The sequence below is a fragment of the Bipolaris oryzae genome (genome assembly GCF_000523455.1).
Source record: "Bipolaris oryzae ATCC 44560 unplaced genomic scaffold scaffold_4, whole genome shotgun sequence".
NCBI lineage: Eukaryota > Fungi > Ascomycota > Dothideomycetes > Pleosporales > Pleosporaceae > Bipolaris > Bipolaris oryzae.
Genome location: NW_006911280.1, coordinates 70878 through 92819, shown reverse-complemented (window position 1 = coordinate 92819; position 21942 = coordinate 70878). Strand labels below are relative to the sequence as shown.

Below are 21942 nucleotides of genomic sequence, written 5' to 3'. Positions count from 1 at the left end.
ACCACACACATGCCAATGCTTGCTTCAGAATAATCCTCGAGGAATTTCAGTAAACAAGTTCCCCTTTCCACGAAACTTTGTCACGGCACATTGAGCCTTACACCATCTCCGACTCCCTTCCTAAATATTGTAAAAGCTCTTCTCATCGCCCCCCATCATTCCAACCACCCTACTAAATCACCAAAGCCCCCACGATACTTTCGGGGAGCCGGTTGAAACTCCGCCTCCCACACCGTTTTCCTTGCCATATGAGCCCCAGTTTGGACAGTGACACCCTCCGTTCCCCATGCAACAGCGACATCGTCGTGCCGCCCAAGCAATTTTACTTACACAGCAGAACGGCGGCGGGTACCGTAACCAGCATGCGTCTGTGTGACGCATATGCGGTAGAACAAGAGCAGTTTTGGGTGGAGGCATGCCGGTTCAGGGAATAGAGAGGACGGGTGGCTTTGTGGTGGTCTAGGGAAGGGGACTTGGGTTTGGTCGAGCGGAAGCGGTCGAGGGCTCAGATGGAGGGAGAATTGTGGTACGCATGTGGCATAACTCCATAGCGGAGTTCCTGCAAAGGAAAGAGGGCTCAGATGGAATTGCCTACTTTCTGAAATGTGCTTGCAACCTGCAATTATGCTTTTGAATGTTGGTATGTATCGATTTTGTGGAGCTACTTTGACAGAACAATACTCGTCGAGAGAATAGATAGCCTATAATCTGTGTCTTGGTCATTTAATCCGCGACCAACTCCAGAAATAATCATACTCTGGACTATCCAACACATCAGCCCCTTTCCTTCAAGCCCGGTACCAGCAACCCCGATCGATCCCAAACCCCCTCCCGAGTTCCAGGTCAACACAGTACTCGAATTCTGTATTGTCCCCAGCCCAATTACCTCACCAACCTGGTACATGCCAAATCAAGCAAGTTACACCGGTTTAGCAGTTACCAAGCTTTTTCTTCCTCTTCTTCTGCACGTGTATCACCAAAAGCCCGGGAGGAACCGCCTGGAAGCGTGCGGCCAGCATGCGTGGCGTTTGCTTCGGGGAGGCGCTTGCGACTCGGGGAATACGGGAGCATGTGTAGCGTCCGGGTAGGTGCTGCGGATAGCGGAAGGAATGCTGAATCATTTTTTCAGTACTGGAAGCGTGGCGAGAAGGGGGAACTTTGGTTTAGATTCTTCTCAAGTAATGGATCTAGAACGAGAAGAATAGTCACGCGGTCAAGACATAGGGGGTTTTCTTTCTTCATCAATTAGTGATTTGGAATGTTGGAGTAGTGACAGTCAAGAAAAAAGAGTGATGTGTGCTGAATGACTTCGCATTTCAAACACTACGTAGCCCGAAGAACAAACTCGAGACATGGATCAAGGCAAACAACACCCCCACTCTACCCCCTTCATCCCCACATGCAACCTACAGAAACTATGAGACCCATGTGCTCTTTCACCGGTGCACCCTCCCTCTCCAAAGACATGACGTCCCCATGCCCTCACCCCCCCCCCCCTTCACGCAGACATACGTATACGGATACGGACCGAGCCACGGCATCGGCAAGTCAAGGGAGAAGTTCGATATTGGTGCACTGGTACCGAGACGTAAAGTATGGGACAAGATGCCGCGAAGTGCAGCGGCTGGGATCATGCATTACATGCATGAGGGGGGCTTGGACCGTGGGGGGGACCATAGTATGGGTGGCTCAAAGTGGGGATTGCATAGTATGTTGGAACTAACACTCTATTTGTATGCTTTGTTTGATCACTTTGAAATGGTTGTGGAAGCAGGATAGGACTGTAATGTATACAACAGATATCGAGATGCGAGATAGCAATGACTTTTTTCTCCATTAAACGTAAAACGCCGCCGCTAATGCTATCATGCCTTTATTTTTGGGTGCAATCACGCTTTTCCTGACCTCTTGGCCTTGCGGGCTTGCCTCTTCTTTGCGATGATCCTGGTTCTCAGCGCGAGTTTCTCATCACTGCCCTTGTTCTTAGCGGATGCAGGGCCCGCTTCCGCACCCGTACCCTGTTTCGATCTGTCGGTGGCCTTGCCCTTACTCTTTTTGTCTCCGGCGCTTGAGTCTCGCTTTCGCTTCTTGCCCTTTGATTTGTCTGGCTGGGCTTCGTCCTCATCAGGCTCGCCGCCTGTCTTCGGCTTTCGGGGCTCTCGGGACTTTTCCTCGCGGTCTGTACGTCTGTTCACGACATTCGCGTTCTCGATAGCGAACTCTACGATGAGACGCTTGCGCTTGTCTTCTAGTGCTTCCTGTGCCTGCTTCTTGCTTTTTGGTGTAGGGTCTGCCTTGATCTTGTAGTCCACAGCGTGTCCGTTGAGCCATCGAAGGCTCATCAAGGCATTACGGTGAGTGTAGTACTCGATGAAACCATATCCTCTACTCCTTCCCGCGCCAGTTTCCTCCGGAACTTTGCTACCTGCAGGTGTCTCGAAGACGACCTTGGCTTGCTTGACAATACCTTTGCCCTTCTTCTTACGCATCTTCTCCGCTACCAACATCTCCTGACCGCCACGAATGACTTCCTCCTTGCTGAGTTTTTGTCGTTTACCAGCCTTGACATCAGCAGCGAATCCGACGACAGCACTACGGGCGAGCTGCTTAAGGTCCTTTGAAGTGATGCTACGGGGGATATTGCGAACCGAGAGACGGGTAAGTGAGAGATGAAGCGAAGGGTTTTCTTGGATCTGCTTGCGGCGCATCGTCGCACTCTCCTCGCGCATCTTGATCTCAGAAGGCGAGAGCTTTTGATACAGCGGCGAGTTGGAACTGATGGTTCCTTCTGAGAGGAGATAGAGACGGCGCTTGTCCTTGTCGCGATTGAAGCGCGAAGCTGCACCCTCAGCTGTGAGACGACTAGCTTCGTTCTTGTCTACCGCACGGGAGATTTGTAGAATGCGACCGTCGATGGTGTATCTGCCGGTAGGGTCGGCATCCTCGTCTTCTAGTACTGAATGTGTGACGGTGATGGTGGAGCCGTCCGACTTGTTCAGATCCTTCTTTTGCAACTTGACACGCGGGACACCCTTCAAGCAGTTGACCATATCTTCCTCGGTGAAGAATGCAACAAATGCAGTGCCCTTAGGCCGTTCGGTGTCGCGGTCTACGACAACACGCGCATACCGTATGCCTCCAAACTGCTGAAAGTGTTCCTTCAGACGCTCATCATCTACAGTGAATGGTACGTTGCGTACAAAGACTGTATAGTCCTCGCGCTTTGGTCGATTGTCTTGTTGATGCAACTCGACGCCACCTTCCTCGTCGTCCTCGGAAATGTATTCGTCGTCCATGTCGCTGTTGTCCGACTCGTCCTCGTCTTCGTCGTCTTCGCTGTCCATTTCCGAGCCATCCTCGTCATCATCCTCATCAGAACTAACTACTGAGCTTTCAGCGTGATCCATGTCTTCGTCTTCATCTGCTTTAGGGTCGCCTTCTTGTCCGGTTTTTTGCAGATTCAGCCAAGTATCACGATCGACAGCCCAATCAACAGCGATGGGCCTGCCGCTGATCTCTTTGCCATTCAGCTCCTGCATTGCCTTCTCTGCATTCTTCTTTCCTCGCAGAGACACGAAGCCAAATCCCCTCAATTCGCCATTGGGCTTCTTTGGTAGATTTGCAAAGTTGACCTTGCCGTAGCTTCTAAAGAGCTTCTCCAAATCCTCCGGTGTCTTGATGGTCCAAGGAAGGTTTCGTACGATGATTTTGGGCACTTGCGCTTCCTTGACCTGTTGTTCGCGCTCTGCCCTGATCCTGTCGGCGGCCGTGGGTCGCTTCTCCTCGCCCTCACGCTGTCTGGCCTCGGCGAAATCGACCTTAATCTTCTTGCCCTTGATCTGTGTGTTGTTCAATTCCTCCTTTGCTCTTTGCGCATCTTCGACATCGGCGAATGTGACGAAGCCATAGCCCTTGGACTCGCGCGTCTCTTTGTCCAAAACAACAAGCGCATTCTTGATCGGGTAGGACTCGGAAAAGTACTCGGTCAGGTCTTCGCTGGTGACTTCGGGTGCGAGGCTGCGAACGAAGAGTTGTCTACGCGCGACTTCCTTTGCCGTCGCTGCAGCTGCGGCATTGCTGGAGGGTTGGTCGGCGTCAGCGGTCGCGGTGACAGCCTCTGCGCCATCTAGTGAAAGGCGCTGGCGTTTTCTACGGGGAGCCATTGTGAAAGAATGTGAATTCGAAGTTGTCTTGGCTTGTACTTTTCATTCCAATGTCCCAGAAAAAAAAGTTCCAGTATCGCGACGCACGGGCCCCGACCTACCATCTTGGCGAACGTAAAGTGGAGCTAGACCCTTTGGGCTGGAGACGGACTACATCTTCACGTGCCACACACCAGACACCCATTTCTCCCAATTCTCGTCCGCCCCGTCTGACTTTGCTATCCTTCACCGATCAGATTTCAGATTTCCATCATGATCACGATGTGTCCTCGGACTGCGCCCCCTTAACGGAATCCTGCATGCCCCCCACTCAATCTGCAAAGCCTGTAGCACTGTGTATTGATGTGTGCGTCCTAAAACGACATAGCCGCCTAAACCATCGCGATCTTGAAGTGTCATGCGCTTTCTTAAACGCCCATACCAGTTCTTGGCCACGGCAATTGACTACTCGAGACGCACAATGACGTATTGCGTCTTTGACTACAATCGGACGCAGCGAGAGATGAAGATAGAGAAGTAGCGGCGCAACATCTTGTAGCACCGAGACGATTGCGCAATCTGCTGCTTTGCCTTTTCAGCTGAAATCGCCGGCTATGTTCCTGGCGATCCACCGTAATCACGCTCTGAAACCCTCTCCAACAACTCCCATTTCGATCATCTTTCATAAGGTGCTCCATCGATATTGCACATCTTCGATCCGATCTCTTGTCAGCGTCCTCGGAATGAAACCTGCCATGTCTCACGTCTATTGGCAGCAGGCAGAACCGTTGGGCCCTTTGATCTACCGAATGCGCACCGGTACCCGTTAGCGTCTCGTACCCAACGTCTGCACAAACGCCATGGGTGTAACTCCTTGACAATTAGACACTCAAACTATGTTGCTCGCGCAATCAGTGCTGCTTATCTGCATCGCTTAGCTACTTCCACCCTCACCCTAGTCCTCTGGCGGCACAGCGGAGCCTGGTACCGCCCTTTGTAAGCCCACAATACACATACAAGAGGACAGCCGCCAAAAATATGACACTCCTCCAGACTGCCATCTTTGAAGTGCTTGAACTGATACCCGACCATGTCGCAAAGAAGCCATGAAGCCAGTGAAAACGAGGCTCTTTTGAATCCTCGTATTGCCCTTGCTTCCTCTTCCTCTTTCTCCTCCTACTCCACACTCGATAGCACAGATTCTCCTGAAACTCCACAGATAGGAAGAGGTCTCTCAGACGCAGATAAAGAAAAGATAGATGTTCTCAGTAGACTCAGCGATCTAGAAAGTCCGAGTTCTTCGGCTGAAGAGCTGGGAGACACTGGCATCTCACTCTACGAGAAGAAGTGTGAACTGATCAATAATGAGATTGATCTCATGGGTATGGGTCGTTACCAGTGGTCAATATGGGCCTTGTGTGGCTTTGGCTACATGATTGACCTAATGTGGGCACAAGCGTTTGGACTTGTCATGTCTCCAATGCAGCAGGAGTTTGGGTTCGGGCCTGACGAGACCGGCAAACTCTCAACCGCCTTCTCGGTCGGACTTACATCTGGCGCCTTCGTCTGGGGTGTTCTAGTAGATGTGATTGGGCGAAAATCTTCTTTTAACCTGACCGTCTTCGTTGCTTGTGTTTTCGGGACTTGCATCGGCACTCCTAGCACCTACAATACCATCTTGGTCCTTACGGCTCTTACTGGATTCGGCATCGGAGGCAACATTCCCATCGATACGACCATTACACTAGAAGCCACCCCACAGAACAAGCGTTACCTTCTTCCTCTTCTCTCCATCTTCCAGCCGATCGGTGTCGTCATATGCTCAGTCCTAGCCTACGGCTACATTCCAAACTGGTCCTGCAGTCCAAACTTCTCGGAAGGAGACCGTGCACTCCCTGCTTGTACCGCCGTCGGCCTAGGAGAAGCATGTTGCTTGAAAGAGGATAACATGGGGTGGCGATACCTACTGTTCACGCTAGGTGGGGTCACAATCTTGGTATTTGTTCTGCGCTCGGTCCTCTTCGACTTCCAAGAGTCGCCCAAGTTCCTCATCTATCGAGGCAAAGACGCCGAGGCCGTCAGTGTGCTACACAAGATAGCTGAGTACAACAAGACTAAATGCACTCTAACTCTGGGAGATCTTGAGCTCCTGGAGCATGCGTTTGAATCCAATAGAGGCACTGCACCTATACTTGGAGGTGGCGTTAAGCAACTCAAATCTACGTGGACTGAAAAGCTCAAGTTGGAAGGCGATCGCTTCAAGATCCTCTTCTCAAGCGCCCAGATGACAAGATTGACCTTGCTTGTTTGGCTGACATATATCTGCGATTACTGGGGTTTTACTGTCGCCGGTACGTAACTGCAACGCAGCCATCTGCACTCGAACTTACGTCGCTAACTTCACTTCAGGAACCTACCTCCCGCAAATCCTGGCCGTGAAGAATGGCGCTCTGGACCTATCCCTTCGTTATACGTACCGATCATACATCTTCATCTACCTTCCTGGAGTCTTTGGAGTAGTGCTTGGAACTCTGTCTTACCATGCATCACGAGTAGGCCGCAAGTGGACTATGGTAGTCTCCTCAGCCCTCATGGGCATCTCCATCTTTCTCTTCAGCAGCGTCAACTCCGCGGCGTCCAACATAGGCTTCAACATCATGGAATATTTTTTCCAGTCTATGTTCAACTCGGTGTTGTACGGATGGACGCCGGAAGCTTTCCCAGCGCCCATCCGAGGCACTGCATGTGGACTCGCAAGCTTCTGGGGCAGACTTTTCGGTATTGTTAGTCCGTTGATTGCACAGCACTTGTATGCTGGTGGGGGAGCAGGGAGAGATATTAATAGTGTTCTATACCTGGCTGGAGGTGTGACATTGGGCTGTGTCATCACTACCGCACTGCTACCCAGTAATCTTGTAGGCAGGCAAAGCTTGTAGAGACTAAGCATGGAATCGGGACGGGACGTTCAAAGTACAACGTGGCAACGTTTGGTGAATGCTGTGGTCAAGTCGGATTGCTAGAGATACCCATCACCCCATAAAGCAGATCTTTCTATTCGAACACACGAAGCTTTAATAGTGCCCTTGGAAGTTTACAAGCCAAGGATGATATCGTGGAGGTGGATTTTACCGGCTTTCTATACGTGTAAAACATTACTCTTCTTTAAAAAGAATCCTAATAAGTCGCTCAATACTCCACAACGCCATCCAAATGCATGCAGTTTGGTTGTATCTACCATTACAACTTTGTCCTACCCGGTGTCTCTACTCTCCTCTGCTCCATGATGTACCCGCTTGCCACCGGGTTACAGCCTTGACTCGCAACTTGTGGTAGAGGAAACGGGGGTTTCTTCAAGTTCTGAGTGAAGAAGACCGGATGCCGTACTGCGCTGTCGTATACGGGCGTGAAGAATGATGCGGGTGTTTGCGGAGGGCCAAAAGGCGGCATGGCTTCGACTTGGGAACGCGGCTTTGGAGGGTTTAGAGGGAGGCTTGAGGGCTGCGATATGTTTTGCTGTGAGGAATGGGCGACACGTTGTTGTTGTTGCGCGTACGTTGGCTGTGGGGACTGCTGTGGAGGCTATGTCGTGTGAGTAGCTAGAAGGAAGAATAACCCATGCTCACTTGAAGAAGGGCGGCTCACCTTTGGTCTAGACGGCTGCAAGCTCGGAAGCATCGTTGCAGATTTGTATAAATGCAACACCCAGCAAGACGACAGCAGTGAACGGCTTCTACAGCGGAACGTGACCGCGACTTACTTACCGCGTACCTCGGCATAAGATTGTCGCGAACGTCATCCCAACCTCAGTCGCGGAATCGGACGCTTCTCCGCTACCACCGCACACCGAACATCGCTCAACGCCAAAACATCGGATCATGATGAGGCCACCATCACCAACACTGATTTCGACATGCAAAGGACGCCAGCATTATTCCTGGCGGCAACAAGACGTGCGAGATTTCATACCTCACGGAGATTATACTCGGACCCGCCCATTGTGAAAATTAACAACGGCACCTTTTACCGTCACCATCCTTCTTCGAAACTCAACCATGGAAATTCGAATGCAAATCCGGCTCTCTTTCCCGATCTATCCATCTCCCTACCTTCCTCCTCAATGCCAAACCAGCATTGGGCCATCCTAAGCCCATCATCAGATATCCGAACAGCATTTTTACAAATCCTGCGAGGCCAATATCTATGTTTCCCGCCTACAGCACGCTCATTCCCTTACCTCCTCAGCCCCACTATTGCAGAAGGTAAACCGCATCTCCGCTTCCACGAGCGCGCAATCGAATATGTCGGTTTCGACGTCGAGCGCAAAGCTTTCGGCGGCGCGTACCTATCTGCGCGGTACGAGTCGCTAAAGGAAGAAACGGATTTCACAGTCCAGCGCTACCTCACGGGAATTGTGACGATGAATCCTGGGGAAGAAGAGCTGAAGGCTAAGAGCATCCGAGCGGAGGATATGGAAAGGGTGATGCGGGATTTGGAGCTGGAAAGGTTCATTGAGAAGCCGGTTAGTATGCTGAGTAATGGGCAGTCGAGGAGAGCGAGGATTGCAAAGGCGTTGTTGAGTGGACCTGAGATGCTGTGTTTGGATGCGCCCTTTAGTAAGTCTAGCTGCGTAGTGGAATTTGTAAGATGATTCGCTAATGACAGGGTGAAGTTGGTTTGGATCCGATTGTGACGAAGCATATTTCTGGAGTTCTGCATCGCTTGGCTGAAGCGAATGCTCCGCGTATTGTGCTTAGTTTGAGGCCTCAGGATGAGATTCCTGAGTGGGTTACGCATCTTGTGTATGCTGGGGAAGATGGAGTAGTAGGACGGTTAGGCACTAAAGAAGAAGTCTTGGGATTTCTGAAAGACGAGTATAAATCTCTCCAGGAAGGTGGCACTGCCAGGGCAAAAGGCTCGAGTGCAAAGGAAGTCCAGGAAGTAGGCCGCCTTTTATCTGAAAAAGACCCAAAGATCGCAAGAGATACACTACCAGTCCTAAGTCGTGACGGCTACGAAAAAACCGACAAATCCACCCCATCCCCCGGTGAACCCCTCGTCGAAATGAACGGCGTCCGCATCTCCTACGGCGCAAACTCCGTCCTAGGAGACTGGCAACAACCCTCCTCCTCTTCTTCTTCCTCCAGCACTCCCGGCCTCCACTGGACCGTCAACCGCGGATCCCGCTGGGGCATCTTCGGCGCCAACGGCTCCGGCAAAACCACTTTACTCAGCCTCGTAACATCCGACCACCCCCAAACCTACTCTGCCCCCATCAAACTTTTCCAGCGCTCGCGGCTCCCCTCCCCAGGCGTTCCAGGCATCTCGATCTTCGAGATCCAAGCACGGATGGGACATGCGAGTCCAGAAGTGCACGCGCTGTTTCCCAAGCGACTGAGTGTGAGAGAGGCGCTGGAAAGCGCGTGGAGCGAAACGCCTATTTCACGGCCAAGATTCGATGACGGGGCGGAAGGGAAAGTAGAGGCAGCTTTGAAGTGGTTTGAGCGGGAGATCCGACCGAGTTTCCAAAGCCAGAAGGAGAGCAATGGGGGGCTTGAATGGGCGAAGCAGACGTTGTTTGGCGAGATTTCGTTTTCCGCTCAACGCGTCATCTTGTTTCTGCGGGCTACGATTCGGAATCCTGATATTGTGATTTTGGATGAGGCATTTAGTGGCATGGATGAATCGGTGAGGGATAAGTGTTTGGCTTTTCTTAGTTGGGGGGAGGGCAGGGAGATGGATGAGGGGGGTAGAGTTGTAGAGACGGGGAGAGGGGATGGAGCGGTGAAGGGGCTACAGGAGCATCAGGCGTTGCTTTGTGTAAGTCATAGTAAGATGGAGGTGCCTGGGTGTGTGAGGGAGTGGGTTTGTCTTCCTGAGCCCGGGACGGGACCGCCAAGGTTTGGGAGGTTTGATGGGCCGATTGAGTTGGATGAGGGACGTTGGAAGGAAGTATGGGGAGAAATTTAGATATTTTCTACATTCAACATATCGTAGCTTCTTTCAATTGACCTACACTTTCTCTTCATCATGCTTCACATCCTTCTCCCCGCCGATTTTCTGTGCCTTCTCCAAAATCTCCCCTGCCAACCTCTCAAGATAGAACCTCGCCACATCCCCTGGTATATCCTTGAATGCTCTCAAAATCTTTTCTACATCCCTCCTCCCGTTCTCGTAGGCTTGTAAATCCCTGTTCCCATAGACATCCTTGCCCGCCGCATACCCCTTATCCAGGCCTCTCCAAAACACATTCACCGCGACACTAACACCATCCTCTGGCGTCGCCGTGTGACTCCACATAGGAGGAATGAAGAGGATATCTCCGGGCGCGAGAGACGCTACGTGCGGGTGTGTACGACGTAGCTTATGGTTCTTGGATGTCAGGACATCGGTGTTTGATGAGGAACCTCCCGGTGGGAAGTCCAAGAGGGAAACATCAGAGGGTGGGTAGAGAAACAGTGTCTTCTTGCCGTGGACTTGGCATAGGATGTTGGATAGGACGTCGTAGTGTAGCCATAGAGACACTGGGCCTGAGATGCGGAGCGGAGAGCTGTGATAGTTTTCCTTAACTACGTCACATACATCTGGGATTCTGAAATCATCAGCAATGCTAGGGAAATCTTCTTCGAGTTTTGTAGGTAGCTTGTTTGGTTGGCTCGATGATACAGCACGCAAATATTCATGGGAGCCTTTTGCGATGCAGTTGAGGAAGTCGGCGGTGGATTTCTTCACGTAGGAGAAATTCTTGTCCTTGAAAGTCATCCGATCGGATGAGCACTCATGAACTACGATTTCCCTTTCTGGACCAATTTTCTCTTTCAGGTAGTCCAGAGTCCAAAGATCTGTGCACGGGCCAATGTCAAGGCCGGTGATGATGGCGGGTTTCGAGGAGGCAACGAGTCTCGCAAAGTCATCTGACGAACTGACCTGGGTCCTTTGGATCTCGGCCGTACGTGCCGCCATTACAGGCCTCTTTTTCCCGCTTGCCTTCTCTCGACGACCATCACGTCTTGTTTCAGCTGCATTCGCTTGTCCTGTGCCTTTTGTGCCTGCTGTGCCGCTGCCAGCCTGACTCGGCCCAACACGACGCCACGACTTGGCCCCTTGCGTAGCGCCAGGGAGGATGGAAATCGGATCTTGGTTCCAGTAGCTGCCCATCGAAAAACATACCGCTCCTCCTCCTGCAAGCACAATCTCGCCTCGAGAGGGTGAAACGGCTCCTACACCCACTAGCAAAGGCCACGACGTGTGGGGCAAGACGTGCACGCTGGGATGCTCCACTTGGATGATCGTGTCCTTGCATGTCAAGAGCAGAAAGTCGTCTGATAGACTGTGGATATTCTTCTTCGAGACACCTCCAATCATCAACAGAGCATCGTTCCAGGGGACTAAAGCAGAGCCTATACGCGCGTATGCAGAATTTGTCAGGCTACTGCGCATGTCATTGGTGCGGTCCTTGAAGCTCACTCGTGGTGTTGGTGTGGCGGAAATGGACCACTCCCATAAGGCGTCGTCGACAACCACGCCGCTCTCGTTGCCGCCTCCTGTGAGCAACCCGCAGTTTCTGGCTGAGTTTATCGTACACGTTGCGGCACCAAAACGTGGAGACGGGTGCGTTCCGTCGACGGAAATGCTGTGCCAGCCGGTGTTGGCAGTCCACAGAGCACAGTAATCGTTGGCGTCAAGTACTGTGCCGTCACTGGCTTTGCCGCCAAATACTAGCACTCCATGCGTCTGTGCCTCGCCAGATCCTAGTTGGACAGCAACTGCTGAGTGACGATAACGAGCTGGGACGAGATCATCTACTTTGGTCCAAGTTCCATGCTTGAAGAGCCAGCAATCTGCGCATGCTTGGGTGGGTGACCCACGTCCTCCGACCAACAACGCCTCACCATCTTGCATCAATGTGATTGCATGGCACATGCGTGCAGTAGGTAGCAGATTACCAGGTTGAATGGCACGATCCTGGTCAGAGTCCTCCTGTCTCAGCATGTCCATATCAGCGAGACGGGTTTGCGTTCCCTGTCCTCCGTGAAGGACCACTGTACCGTTGTCCAGTGTGAAAGCCGCCGAGAAACGGCGCGGCGTCAAGGTAGCATCAGTGTGCTGCTTCCAACAATGCAGGGTAATACTCCCCGCGTTTGTGTCATTCACACTCTTAGTGGCTATCTCCTGGTGGATCGGCTCATTTGACCCCTGTGTCTCCACGTTGGAGGCGACAAGCAGGAAATAATGGCCGCCGAATAGCGCGAATTCCTCCCACTCGTCAAACGGCTCAGTGGCATTGATCGTACGTCTGAGGCTAGAAGGGGTAAACGAATCATCGGACCAGAGGTCCCACAGATTACGAGCCATGACAAGCGTTGGCCAACCGGCGTTGCGGAACCGAGCTGCTTGTTGATCCAGTGATGAATGTAGCTTAACCGCTTTGATTGACGCCTGCAATTTGTCAAAGTGAGAGAGCATAGTTTTAGCGAAGGGGTGTTCTGGGCCTTGAGGAAGATACTGTTCTAGACGGCATCGAGTCAGTGCGGGACGGGGTGTTTACAGATATGCAGGACCTTGTTTTACCTAGTATACAGAAGCGGGCTATGATGGTCAGTAATTTCCTTCAATTGGGACTTCGAGCCGACATACCGTCTCCGATGGTGCTGGCCCACTGTATCAGTGCATCAGAGTCCTTGAGCGGCATGTAAGTCACAGACACTTCGGCAACAAATAAAATTGAAGTTGCCGAAATATCAAACTCGGCTCGAAGAACTTTTTCGAGTGTTGCAAGATCTTTGAGATCACAGCCTAGCGCCATATAACTGTCACTGCGAAGAAGTATAGGCTGCTCAGTCTGACGGAGCTTGGTCTTCAACAGGGCGTTTCGAAGGAGGTCATTGCTTAGCATGCGATCCCGCTTTTTCTCCATCAATTGCGGATAATCAACATCTACAAAGGTAGCCGATTGTGCGAGAGAGGTATATCTGTGCCAGAACTGGAAGGGCAAGGGATCACTCCTAAGAGTCAGTGCTGTCTGGCATAAGATGAACTGATGCCGAATGTCTTACTCACTATCCACATCCAAGATTTACAACGACTTTTGACTTGCCATTTTCTTCTTCCAGAAACCGATGGACTGCTTGCTCAATGGCGTGCATTCGCAGCCAATAGCCGCGGTTTATGAGCGGGTCTTTTTTTGGATATGATCAGTATGCTTGATTAAACCACCAAGAGGGTGAACCACATACTACGACGAACAAATTTTGGCACAAATGGCTCGTAAAAGTCCGGTTCGTGGCTAAGATACAGTTTGGAAACGCTTCTCTTAGATACAATGCTACTATCATTTGTCTAGGGCTACGTCAATCCCGTGACTGGGGAAAAGGTGGCGGTGGTGACGGCCTCACATTCATAATGTCAATATCTCTTCTTTCGCGCAGAGACTTCTGATTGCCCTTGCGTTTAGCGGAGACCTTCTTGGGCCGCGCACCGGCATCTGTCACCATGTCTGGGGTTGGGGTTGCTCGTAATGTGGAGGGATGGTTACTGAGAAGAGTAACGTTTTTGCTGGGCTGGTGGTGCCTCAGCCACAACGTGGGGCTGAGGCTGACGTCGGGATCCCTGCATGCGCGTGAACCATGACCGGCAGGTGGGAAGCAACTACAAACAAGTTGCAAATAATCTTTAGGCATCTCCTCCTGCACATTGCAACCTCCATACGGGCATATCAGCTACTTCATCGCCATCGCTTCGGCACACGAGGATACTTTACACCTCGCCCACAGGGCTGACCGCTCACAAACGGCTGCCCCAAGCTCCACTTGACCGTCACCTGGGTAGCTCACAGCTATTACAGCTACAGCGACAACTACTTTCACACAGCGTCCACAACACCTAGAGCGGTACATCCGGAATCCCTCTGTAGCCATGAACTTTGTTACATTCAACCAGGATCACAGCCACCTGGGCGTTGGTATGTCGTGTGCGCACCTGTGGCGGTATCGAAACTGACGTAGTTACTCACCAGGCACCACAAATGGGTACCGCATATACACAACCGACCCGTTTAACAAGCAGTCCGAGTCGCGCGAAGGAGATGTTTCCAGCCTTGAGATGCTCTTCTCGACGTCGCTAGTCGCGCTCACATTGTCGCCCCGAGTGCTACGGATACAAAACACAAAGGTTTGTTGTATGGCAATCTGCACTGTCCTGGCTAGGCACTGACAAGGCCAAGAGACACTCCACGATATGCGAAATGACCTTTAGGACGGCTATCCTCGCCATGCGCATGAACCGGAAGCGCCTAGTTGTCGTCCTGGAATCAGAGCTCTATATCTACGACATAAGCAATATGCAGATGCTCAAAACTGAGAAGACGTCACCGAACCCTAATGGTAAGACGGCTCAGCCAAATGATTCACAGTCGCTAACATGTGTAGCCATATGCGCCCTCTCTGCGTCGTCAGAAAACAACTACCTCGTGTTCCCACTACCCACCAAAGCTGCACCTGCCACCTTCCAACCACCCTCGCATGCGCCGCCCAAGACTGATCACATCGCGCCGACAAGTGGAGAGGTGTTGATATATGATGCGACCAAGATGGAAGCAGTCAACGTCATAGAAGCACACAACTCTCCGTTGTCGTGCATTGCGCTCAACAGCGATGGTACCCTGCTCGCGACAGCATCGGAAAAGGGCACCATTATTCGCGTTTTCTCAATCCCAGATGCGCAGAAACTATACCAGTTTAGAAGAGGCTCCATACCAGCAAGGATATACAGCATGTCGTTCAACTCGGCCTCAACACTATTGAGCGTCTCCTCTGCAACGGAGACGGTGCATATCTTCCGTCTGGGTGCGCCCAATAGCAGGAGCAATAGCGTGTCTTCGGGACCTACGCGAACAGGGGGTTCTGCCCATCAGCGAAATAGCAGTCTAGCAAGCGAAGAGGCATCTGACGAATTCGGTGCTAGTACAGCAGACATGGCGCCTCCAGAACGGAAAGCAATCAACCCCACTTTTGGAAGTTTGATACGCCGCACATCCCAAACGGTCGGAAAGTCATTCGCTGCTACTGTGGGAGGGTACCTGCCCAACGCAGTAGCGGAGATTTGGGAACCGTCGCGCGACTTTGCCTGGGTCAAGATACCGCGTTCTCCCAACAGCTCGTCGTCGGGCCCCGTAAGGAATGTGGTAGCACTCAACAACAATGGGCCTCAGATCATGGTTGTCACTAGCGAAGGCAACTACTACGTCTTCAACGTCGACCTCGAAAAGGGGGGCGAAGGCACTCTGTATAAGCAATATTCGTAAGACCCATGTTTATTTGTTCTTAATTAACTTTTGCTAACATGAACAGTCTTCTTGAACCGAACGAGCTTGCAGCAAGCAATTCCCAAGACCTACCGGAATAGGCTTCCCGCTTTATGGAATTTCTGATCTGATTTGTGAATGTGTTCGTGGTGTCTTGGTGCATTGCCTCTGGCGTTTGGGGGTCTCGTTTTATTCCCCGTGGACCGGCGTATCCTTGTCTTTGGGAGGTGCCATAGGCCACACTGACGTACCGGCGCATACTTTGCAGCTTTGTTGTACAGCAATATATGTATTCCTGTTTGTGCGCAACACTTTGTACCTTTGGTGATGTCATTGAATATTCTATCTGAAAGCTGATTGAGCTATGCTGCAGCACCGTGCATGAACAGATATCGTGAGTGTGAGGTGCGGCGATGCAGCTGCAGCAGGCCCCAGACCCCGCCCCTGCGTCATTGGCTCTCTTTTGACAGCTTCAGCTCCCAACTCCGCTGCCTGATCGGGAACCATACTTGAACCTTGACGACCACCATTTCTTTTAATCACCCCACACATCCCATCTCTCTGTCATTCTCCTGCTACTACACAAATCCTACACAACTTCACCAACTGCAGCAAAGATTGAAACCCCCCAAACATGGTCCAAACAAATACAACGGGCAACCCGCTGAGCGCAGGTTCGCTCGCCTTGTTCATGGCCACTTCGCTACCTAAAGGAGAGGCATCACAGCTCAAGAACGGAACAGAGGCCGTGGCATTGGCAGTTCACGCTGGCATGCTCGCTGTCGGTTTCCGTCTCATCGGACTGGGCGAAGACGAGCGCATAGGTAAGTACTCATGTCCTCTACTTGTCTGATTACCCATCATAACTTAGGTACTCACAGAAGCGCATGCAGACGCCCAAGACCCAAAAGAACTACCTGTACAATGGAACGCTTCTTCCTCGTACGCATTTCGATATGCACACGCACAGTCAGCTATGGAGTTTCTCGTCAAGGTCAACAGATTGGGAGGCAAGGCCGTTGTCTTTGCCCTGGCCGTGGGCGACGACAAGACGACACATTTCGAGCTCACCACAAAGGACTACCTCTCTGAATCACAATTACCCTTCAGCGTTCCTGAAGGAACTTCAATAGAAGATGCATCACAGAAATTGCAAGATCTCTTCATCTCGGCCGGCCGGCTGAACGATCTTGGCTCGCTGCTCAAAATCTCTGTGATCCAGAAGTTGGCACCACGTTTGAACAAGCCTGGCTATGAGGAAAGTACAACAGATCAGGAGCGTACACCCACAGCAGATCGACAGGATCCCCAACGAAGTGATCCTCCTAATCCAAGGCAGCCACCGGCTGATCCTGACCCCGCGCGACCCCACCCATTCAATGATCCCCTTGCCGCTCCACCACGATCCGGCCGACATTTGCCTGAACCCATACCCGGCTTCGACGATGAACTGGACCTAAACCGTGGGCCAGGCCGTCTCCGAGATAATCGAAATCCCATCAACATTGGTCATGACGACTTGTATCCACAGGGACTCGGGCCTAACGATCCTCTACGACCACATCTAGCAGGTGGCCTACCAAGACCAGGTGGTTTCGGTGGCGGCGGTATGCACCCTACATTCGACGATCCGCTATTTCGTGGTCAAGGTGGACAAGGCGGCTACGATCCAATGGCTCCTCCGGGCGCGCGATACGATACGTTCGGACCTGGAGATCCGAGAGCAGAGGATAGAGGACGAGTCCCCCGCTTTCCCGGTGGAGGTGGTGATGGTTTCGGCGGACCTGGAGGTTTCGGCGGCCGGCCACCAAATCCGTTTGGAGGCTTTGGAGGCGGCGATTTCATCTAAGTAGGTGAATGTTAGCAGATGCTCAAAACATTTGAGAGAGATGATGGGTGTTAATGAGGAGAGGAAAAGTCTGCGAGCAACAAGTCTTATGACGGCATTTGATCACTACGGCTGATGACGCGCGTGCGGCACAGTTGGAGCGACAGTGCACCTTGACATGACAATCTGCATCGGCCGAGGCACCACGTTTGCAGATTAACCCAGCCTATGTAGCAGTACTGTACAATAAATCTCATCTCCCAATGCGTAATTGTACGCAGGCCCCTGTCATTACCTTTTTTTTCTCTGTTCCTGCAAGCCCCCGCTCTGTTTTTACCTAACCCAGGATATATGTGTGTGTGTGTGTGTGCAGTGCGTTACCACCACTACTGTTACAGAAAAGCAAAAGCAAAAAGAACAAAAAAAACAGGCACCAGATTTACCAAACCCCTAACTTTTTTGTTGCATCTCATAATATACACAACTCATTCTCCATCGCAATTCACGCAGCCATCCTTATCATAGAGCAGCAAGCATATGACCTAATCTACCAACACCGTCGTTGGTTCTCCCCCCCCCTCCCTTTTTTTTTCTTTTCTTCTTTGTCCCCTGCCTCAAGCAACATCAGCAGCACAGCACAGCACATAAGCCAATTCCACAAAGACCGGACTTTGTGTGTGTGTGTGTGTGTGTGTGTGTGTGTGTTTCACTATTCTCCAAAGAAAAGCTTGCACGTGCAAGTAGGCTGTGTACAGCACGTCTAGCGCTTTTACTTTGCCCTTTTTTCTTTCTTTCTTTCTTTCTTTCTTTCTTTCTTTCTTTCTTTCTCTCCTTCTCTCTTGCATACATGTTCTATTTGAAGCTAGTTCGAAGTGTGTGTGTGGGGGGAAGATGGGAGGAGTGAGGCTTAGACTTTCAAGGCAGAATGAGGCTTGGATTAGGTACTGGTGGATAGATAGGTATGTGTGTGGGTTATCTTTAGTCTATGTGTGTGTGTGTGTGCGTGGGTTATCTTTAGCACAACGTTGTATTTGCAGTGGAACAGGTATTTCTTTCTCTTTAGCATGGTAAAGTATGCGGGTGGAGACTGTGGAAGAGTGGTTGTCCAGAGTACACACACACACACACACACGCCTGGGTCGATCCCCGCCTGTTCTACATGTAGACTGAGGATCGAATGACGCATTTCCTTTTTTTGGCAGGACCACAAGCAACAACACAGTGCATATGGGATAAGAAACCTCGGGATTCGCTTCCGTGTACTGATCTTGGAAGGTCGAGTGGTGCACTGGTGCATTATGTGGGGAGGGGTGTTTGCGATTGCGAGTCTGGAATGAACGTGCTTTCTTTGGGGGGGAGTACGGATTGGGGAATATTGGGGACAATTCACGCACATTGGCAGCGCGAGTGCAAACGCTCGCGGTAAGAGATAGGTGACAGGGCTCCTTCTAGTCACAAAGAGGGACAGGGGGGACGAACAATGGGCTACGGCGTGAGTGTGTGGGCAGTAAGGACAAGTATCGACATCCCACGTATGCACCTAGCTGACCTCTCTTCCCACCCGTTGCCTTAGTCTCCTCCACTCCGCTATGCTCCTACTGAGAAACTTACCAGTAGAATCACGCGGTGTGGCGCGCTACTAGACAGTGCCTTTCGCAAAGCAGCCGCTCATGAGCCTGTTTCTCTTGCCTGAGTCATCGTAGTTTTTATTTCGTGGTGCTCGTCTCAGCCCAGGCTGTGGTGCCTTTGACAGGAGATGTGGGAGGATGGTGAATTTACCAGGCAGTTGGGTCGAACACGGCTCGCATATTCTTCGGTTCCAAAGGGTTGCCCTTTGACAGCAGTTGTGGCGAGACGGATCCGAGGAGCATTCGTCATATACTACCGGTGGCTCAAGACGCCGGGTGAGGAAGAAGAAAAAAAAGCGACTCGGTCCATGGCATTGACTAATGTTTTTTTTTCTGGGACCTCCAGTATCGGCATCCTTGGTGGGTGCGTGTGAAAGTCTTGTGTTACACCAGACCGTGTTGTTGGCAAGGGGGGACATGTGGGGGGAGGAACGAGAGCAAAAAACCGCGCTTGCACGGCGCTTCTACCTAGGCGCGGAAGGGCGGGATGCAAGGCGACCGAACGACAATCCTTATCGTATCGGATTTGTGCCTTCCTGAAGGATCGATGCAAAAATTTGTCCACCACTCCCGCACAAGACTTTTGTTGCCTCACTTTTCTGCCGTGTAACAGCCACATTCATGGAGTACGTACTGTAGCTCGTACTGCAGTTCTCCTTTCCGTAGCATGTGCAGCATATGTTCACTCTTTTTTTTCACTTGGCTGACATATGCATGTCATTGTACACGTCCCATCCCGGTTGACTGACCCGCTGATAGGTTGCATGGGGACTGGTACACAGAGTCCAAGGAACATGCCCCCACCGGGCATCAATTAATCCGATCAACCGCAAGTAGTACATATGTCGACAATGGCAATGGTGTGTTTACCGGATGCATGCAGCCTTGCGTGCCTTAGGGCGCTTGAAGGGTACGAAAATCCCGGGTGCCGGCATACCCTTCGCATGGCCTTGCCTTCCGCGAGCCGTTGTCTTGCACACGAGGAGACTCTTGCAGGCACAAACGCTTATTAGAGTAATTTTGCTGCCATTTGCACCAACAGTAACGGTGTAATGGGCATGCCAATTGCCTAAAAGAGCGAATATCCACTCAAGCATGCGGCCTCATTTATGCAATTATCCCTCTTTTCATACCCCTTGCAAGTGATTTTAGGGACTGAACACAGAGCCATCGTTCATCCCATTGGTCGCAGTGCCGATCAACAGGCGCCGGGCGCTTAATCAATGGCCACAAAGAGACAACATACTCCACTCTTGGTGACGATGTCTATATGCAAGGTGAAGTGTTAAGAGTTTCTGGGTCCAGGCTGTTGATATGCGCCGCGCATGAAGTTTTTTGTTACAAACTTGCGGTCGTTCCTGTTTGGCCATGTTTCTGAATTCAGCGTATTGGGCTTGATTGCCGTGACTTTGTTGTCAGCGGCCATTACCCATAGGCTAGAAAAGGGGAGCTGATCAACGTTTTGTGCAAACGATCTCTTACCGGACTTATGAATATACGCCCGTCGGCACACTACTGGACCAAGGGCTTACATGTGATAGCTATGGACTTGATAGACATACAGGTGGTTACATGCCATGCAGTCACTACCAGTATAGTGGACAGTGTGTCATTGTATGTGGTTGCAGTACACCCACGCGATGTGGGCATACATTGCAGGCTGGACCTTGATGTCTTGCTTGTTATTTGTGTTTCGGGAGCTCGTACGATGACGGGTCAGGAATCAGGGGGGGGGGGGTGCTTCCCCGCAAGCGAGATGAAGAGGATCTAGTTCTCTCCCCGCGGAGCGCAAAGCCCATCCTCCATCTACGCTCTGTCCGCGCTCATACCAAAGTCGCTTGACACGATCGTGCGTTTTCGCCGCGTAATAAGACCAAGCTGAAGATCTCGGGGAAACAGCGGGTTGCAGCAAACAAGATGGTTGCGGGATATGCCAATTACCGGCCCGATCTGGCCGTGCCACAACGTTGCGATCTTAGCAGGAGAAAGGGGGCCGGGGGGCATTCATGGCGTAACGCCATCAGCTTGACTTTCTTTTTGTCCGTGTGATGGTCGACCTGAGTGGCTTGAATGCCGACGCCGTTACGTGTATTTGACGGGTTAACCGCAAAAGTGCCGAAGTTTGGTTGAAGAGGCATCAAGCGCCAAGAGCTTTGTCTGTTTGAAGACAGGCTCCGGGCTGCGAACACGCCGAGGCCGGTCATGACAGGCGATCGAGGATGTTGTCAGCGAAATTCCTGTTCAGAGTCAAACTTGGTCGTTCGGCGCGTTAGCAATAAAACATCCGTTTGCCGATAGGCTGGGGAATAGGACCGACCGCGCTTGAACCAGTCTTTGTCCCGCCAAACTAGGCCATGCAAACACGACAGGTACATACATAGTACTATGTATATAGACACATCAACGCATCTCTGGTCCGAGGAATGCAGATTGAGGTCGCGCAACAGCCTCGTCTGGCAAATGTGTGCAGGTCAGCTTGGGGGCAGAAGCTAGCCGTGAAGAGGATGCAGTTCGCCGCCTTCCTGTTCTATCGTGGGTGGTGTTTTGCCAAGGCGCTGCAATGGGTTAGTGCGGTAAGCGTTCCCAGCTCCCGGATTTTTGGGTGGGTTTCCTGCATGTTCTCAAGGTCTGTGATTCCACACGGACGCTGCTCGGCCCACGTCTGCTTCTGGAGACTGGTCCATACGCGCGCTCAATCATATCATTGGTCGGGGAAGCCGACAGCCGTGTCCGTAAATAGTGGGTCAGCCCTAGGGCATTCGAACGATTGGCTCGGCCGGGCTGACGTGATGGGCGTTACCCTGATAATCATCAAGCGAACCCGGGAACATACTCCATTATTCTCCGTCCTGATGCCTGGGGGACTAGCCACACTCGACATCATCATCGTCATTGTCATTATCATTAGGGAGGAACACCAAAACCGCGTCTTCGTGATCATTTTTTTTCTTAGCGCGTCGTGCGGACGTACTTGGACGTGTCCCTTTGCAAAGTCACCGACTTTTGGTAGCGAAGACCGTAATTAGTGACCTGCCCCGTCAGTCA

General features: G+C 51.6%; 7 protein-coding genes across 7 annotated transcripts; 4 read left to right on the top strand and 3 right to left on the bottom strand.

The window, feature by feature from the left end:
* Positions 1–1889: 1889 nt before the first annotated feature.
* COCMIDRAFT_32084 (uncharacterized protein) lies at positions 1890–4267 on the bottom strand (the record flags this gene model as incomplete). The annotated part of the gene is made up of 2 exons (XM_007684659.1): positions 1890–4149; positions 4251–4267. 2 exons carry the CDS (start codon positions 4265–4267, stop codon positions 1890–1892), a joined length of 2277 nt encoding a protein of 758 aa, XP_007682849.1.
* Positions 4268–5232: 965 nt separating this feature from the next.
* On the top strand, positions 5233–7078 carry COCMIDRAFT_717 (uncharacterized protein; the record flags this gene model as incomplete). The annotated part of the gene is made up of 2 exons (XM_007684607.1): positions 5233–6493; positions 6552–7078. 2 exons carry the CDS (start codon positions 5233–5235, stop codon positions 7076–7078), a joined length of 1788 nt encoding a protein of 595 aa, XP_007682797.1.
* A 301-nt stretch (positions 7079–7379) lies between these two features.
* COCMIDRAFT_81391 (uncharacterized protein) lies at positions 7380–7817 on the bottom strand (the record flags this gene model as incomplete). Its single annotated transcript, XM_007684697.1, has 2 exons — positions 7380–7721; positions 7785–7817. The coding sequence occupies 2 exons, from the start codon at positions 7815–7817 to the stop codon at positions 7380–7382; spliced, it is 375 nt and encodes a 124-aa protein (XP_007682887.1).
* A 235-nt stretch (positions 7818–8052) lies between these two features.
* COCMIDRAFT_81294 (uncharacterized protein) lies at positions 8053–10109 on the top strand (the record flags this gene model as incomplete). The annotated part of the gene is made up of 2 exons (XM_007684696.1): positions 8053–8755; positions 8812–10109. The coding sequence occupies 2 exons, from the start codon at positions 8053–8055 to the stop codon at positions 10107–10109; spliced, it is 2001 nt and encodes a 666-aa protein (XP_007682886.1).
* A 42-nt stretch (positions 10110–10151) lies between these two features.
* On the bottom strand, positions 10152–13633 carry COCMIDRAFT_81485 (uncharacterized protein; the record flags this gene model as incomplete). The annotated part of the gene is made up of 6 exons (XM_007684695.1): positions 10152–12649; positions 12711–12728; positions 12777–13141; positions 13200–13317; positions 13376–13478; positions 13535–13633. 6 exons carry the CDS (start codon positions 13631–13633, stop codon positions 10152–10154), a joined length of 3201 nt encoding a protein of 1066 aa, XP_007682885.1.
* A 421-nt stretch (positions 13634–14054) lies between these two features.
* On the top strand, positions 14055–15542 carry COCMIDRAFT_81384 (uncharacterized protein; the record flags this gene model as incomplete). The annotated part of the gene is made up of 5 exons (XM_007684694.1): positions 14055–14100; positions 14155–14309; positions 14362–14521; positions 14567–15437; positions 15488–15542. The coding sequence occupies 5 exons, from the start codon at positions 14055–14057 to the stop codon at positions 15540–15542; spliced, it is 1287 nt and encodes a 428-aa protein (XP_007682884.1).
* A 533-nt stretch (positions 15543–16075) lies between these two features.
* COCMIDRAFT_81560 (uncharacterized protein) lies at positions 16076–17290 on the top strand (the record flags this gene model as incomplete). The annotated part of the gene is made up of 2 exons (XM_007684693.1): positions 16076–16265; positions 16323–17290. 2 exons carry the CDS (start codon positions 16076–16078, stop codon positions 17288–17290), a joined length of 1158 nt encoding a protein of 385 aa, XP_007682883.1.
* Between the last annotated feature and the right edge of the window lie 4652 nt (positions 17291–21942).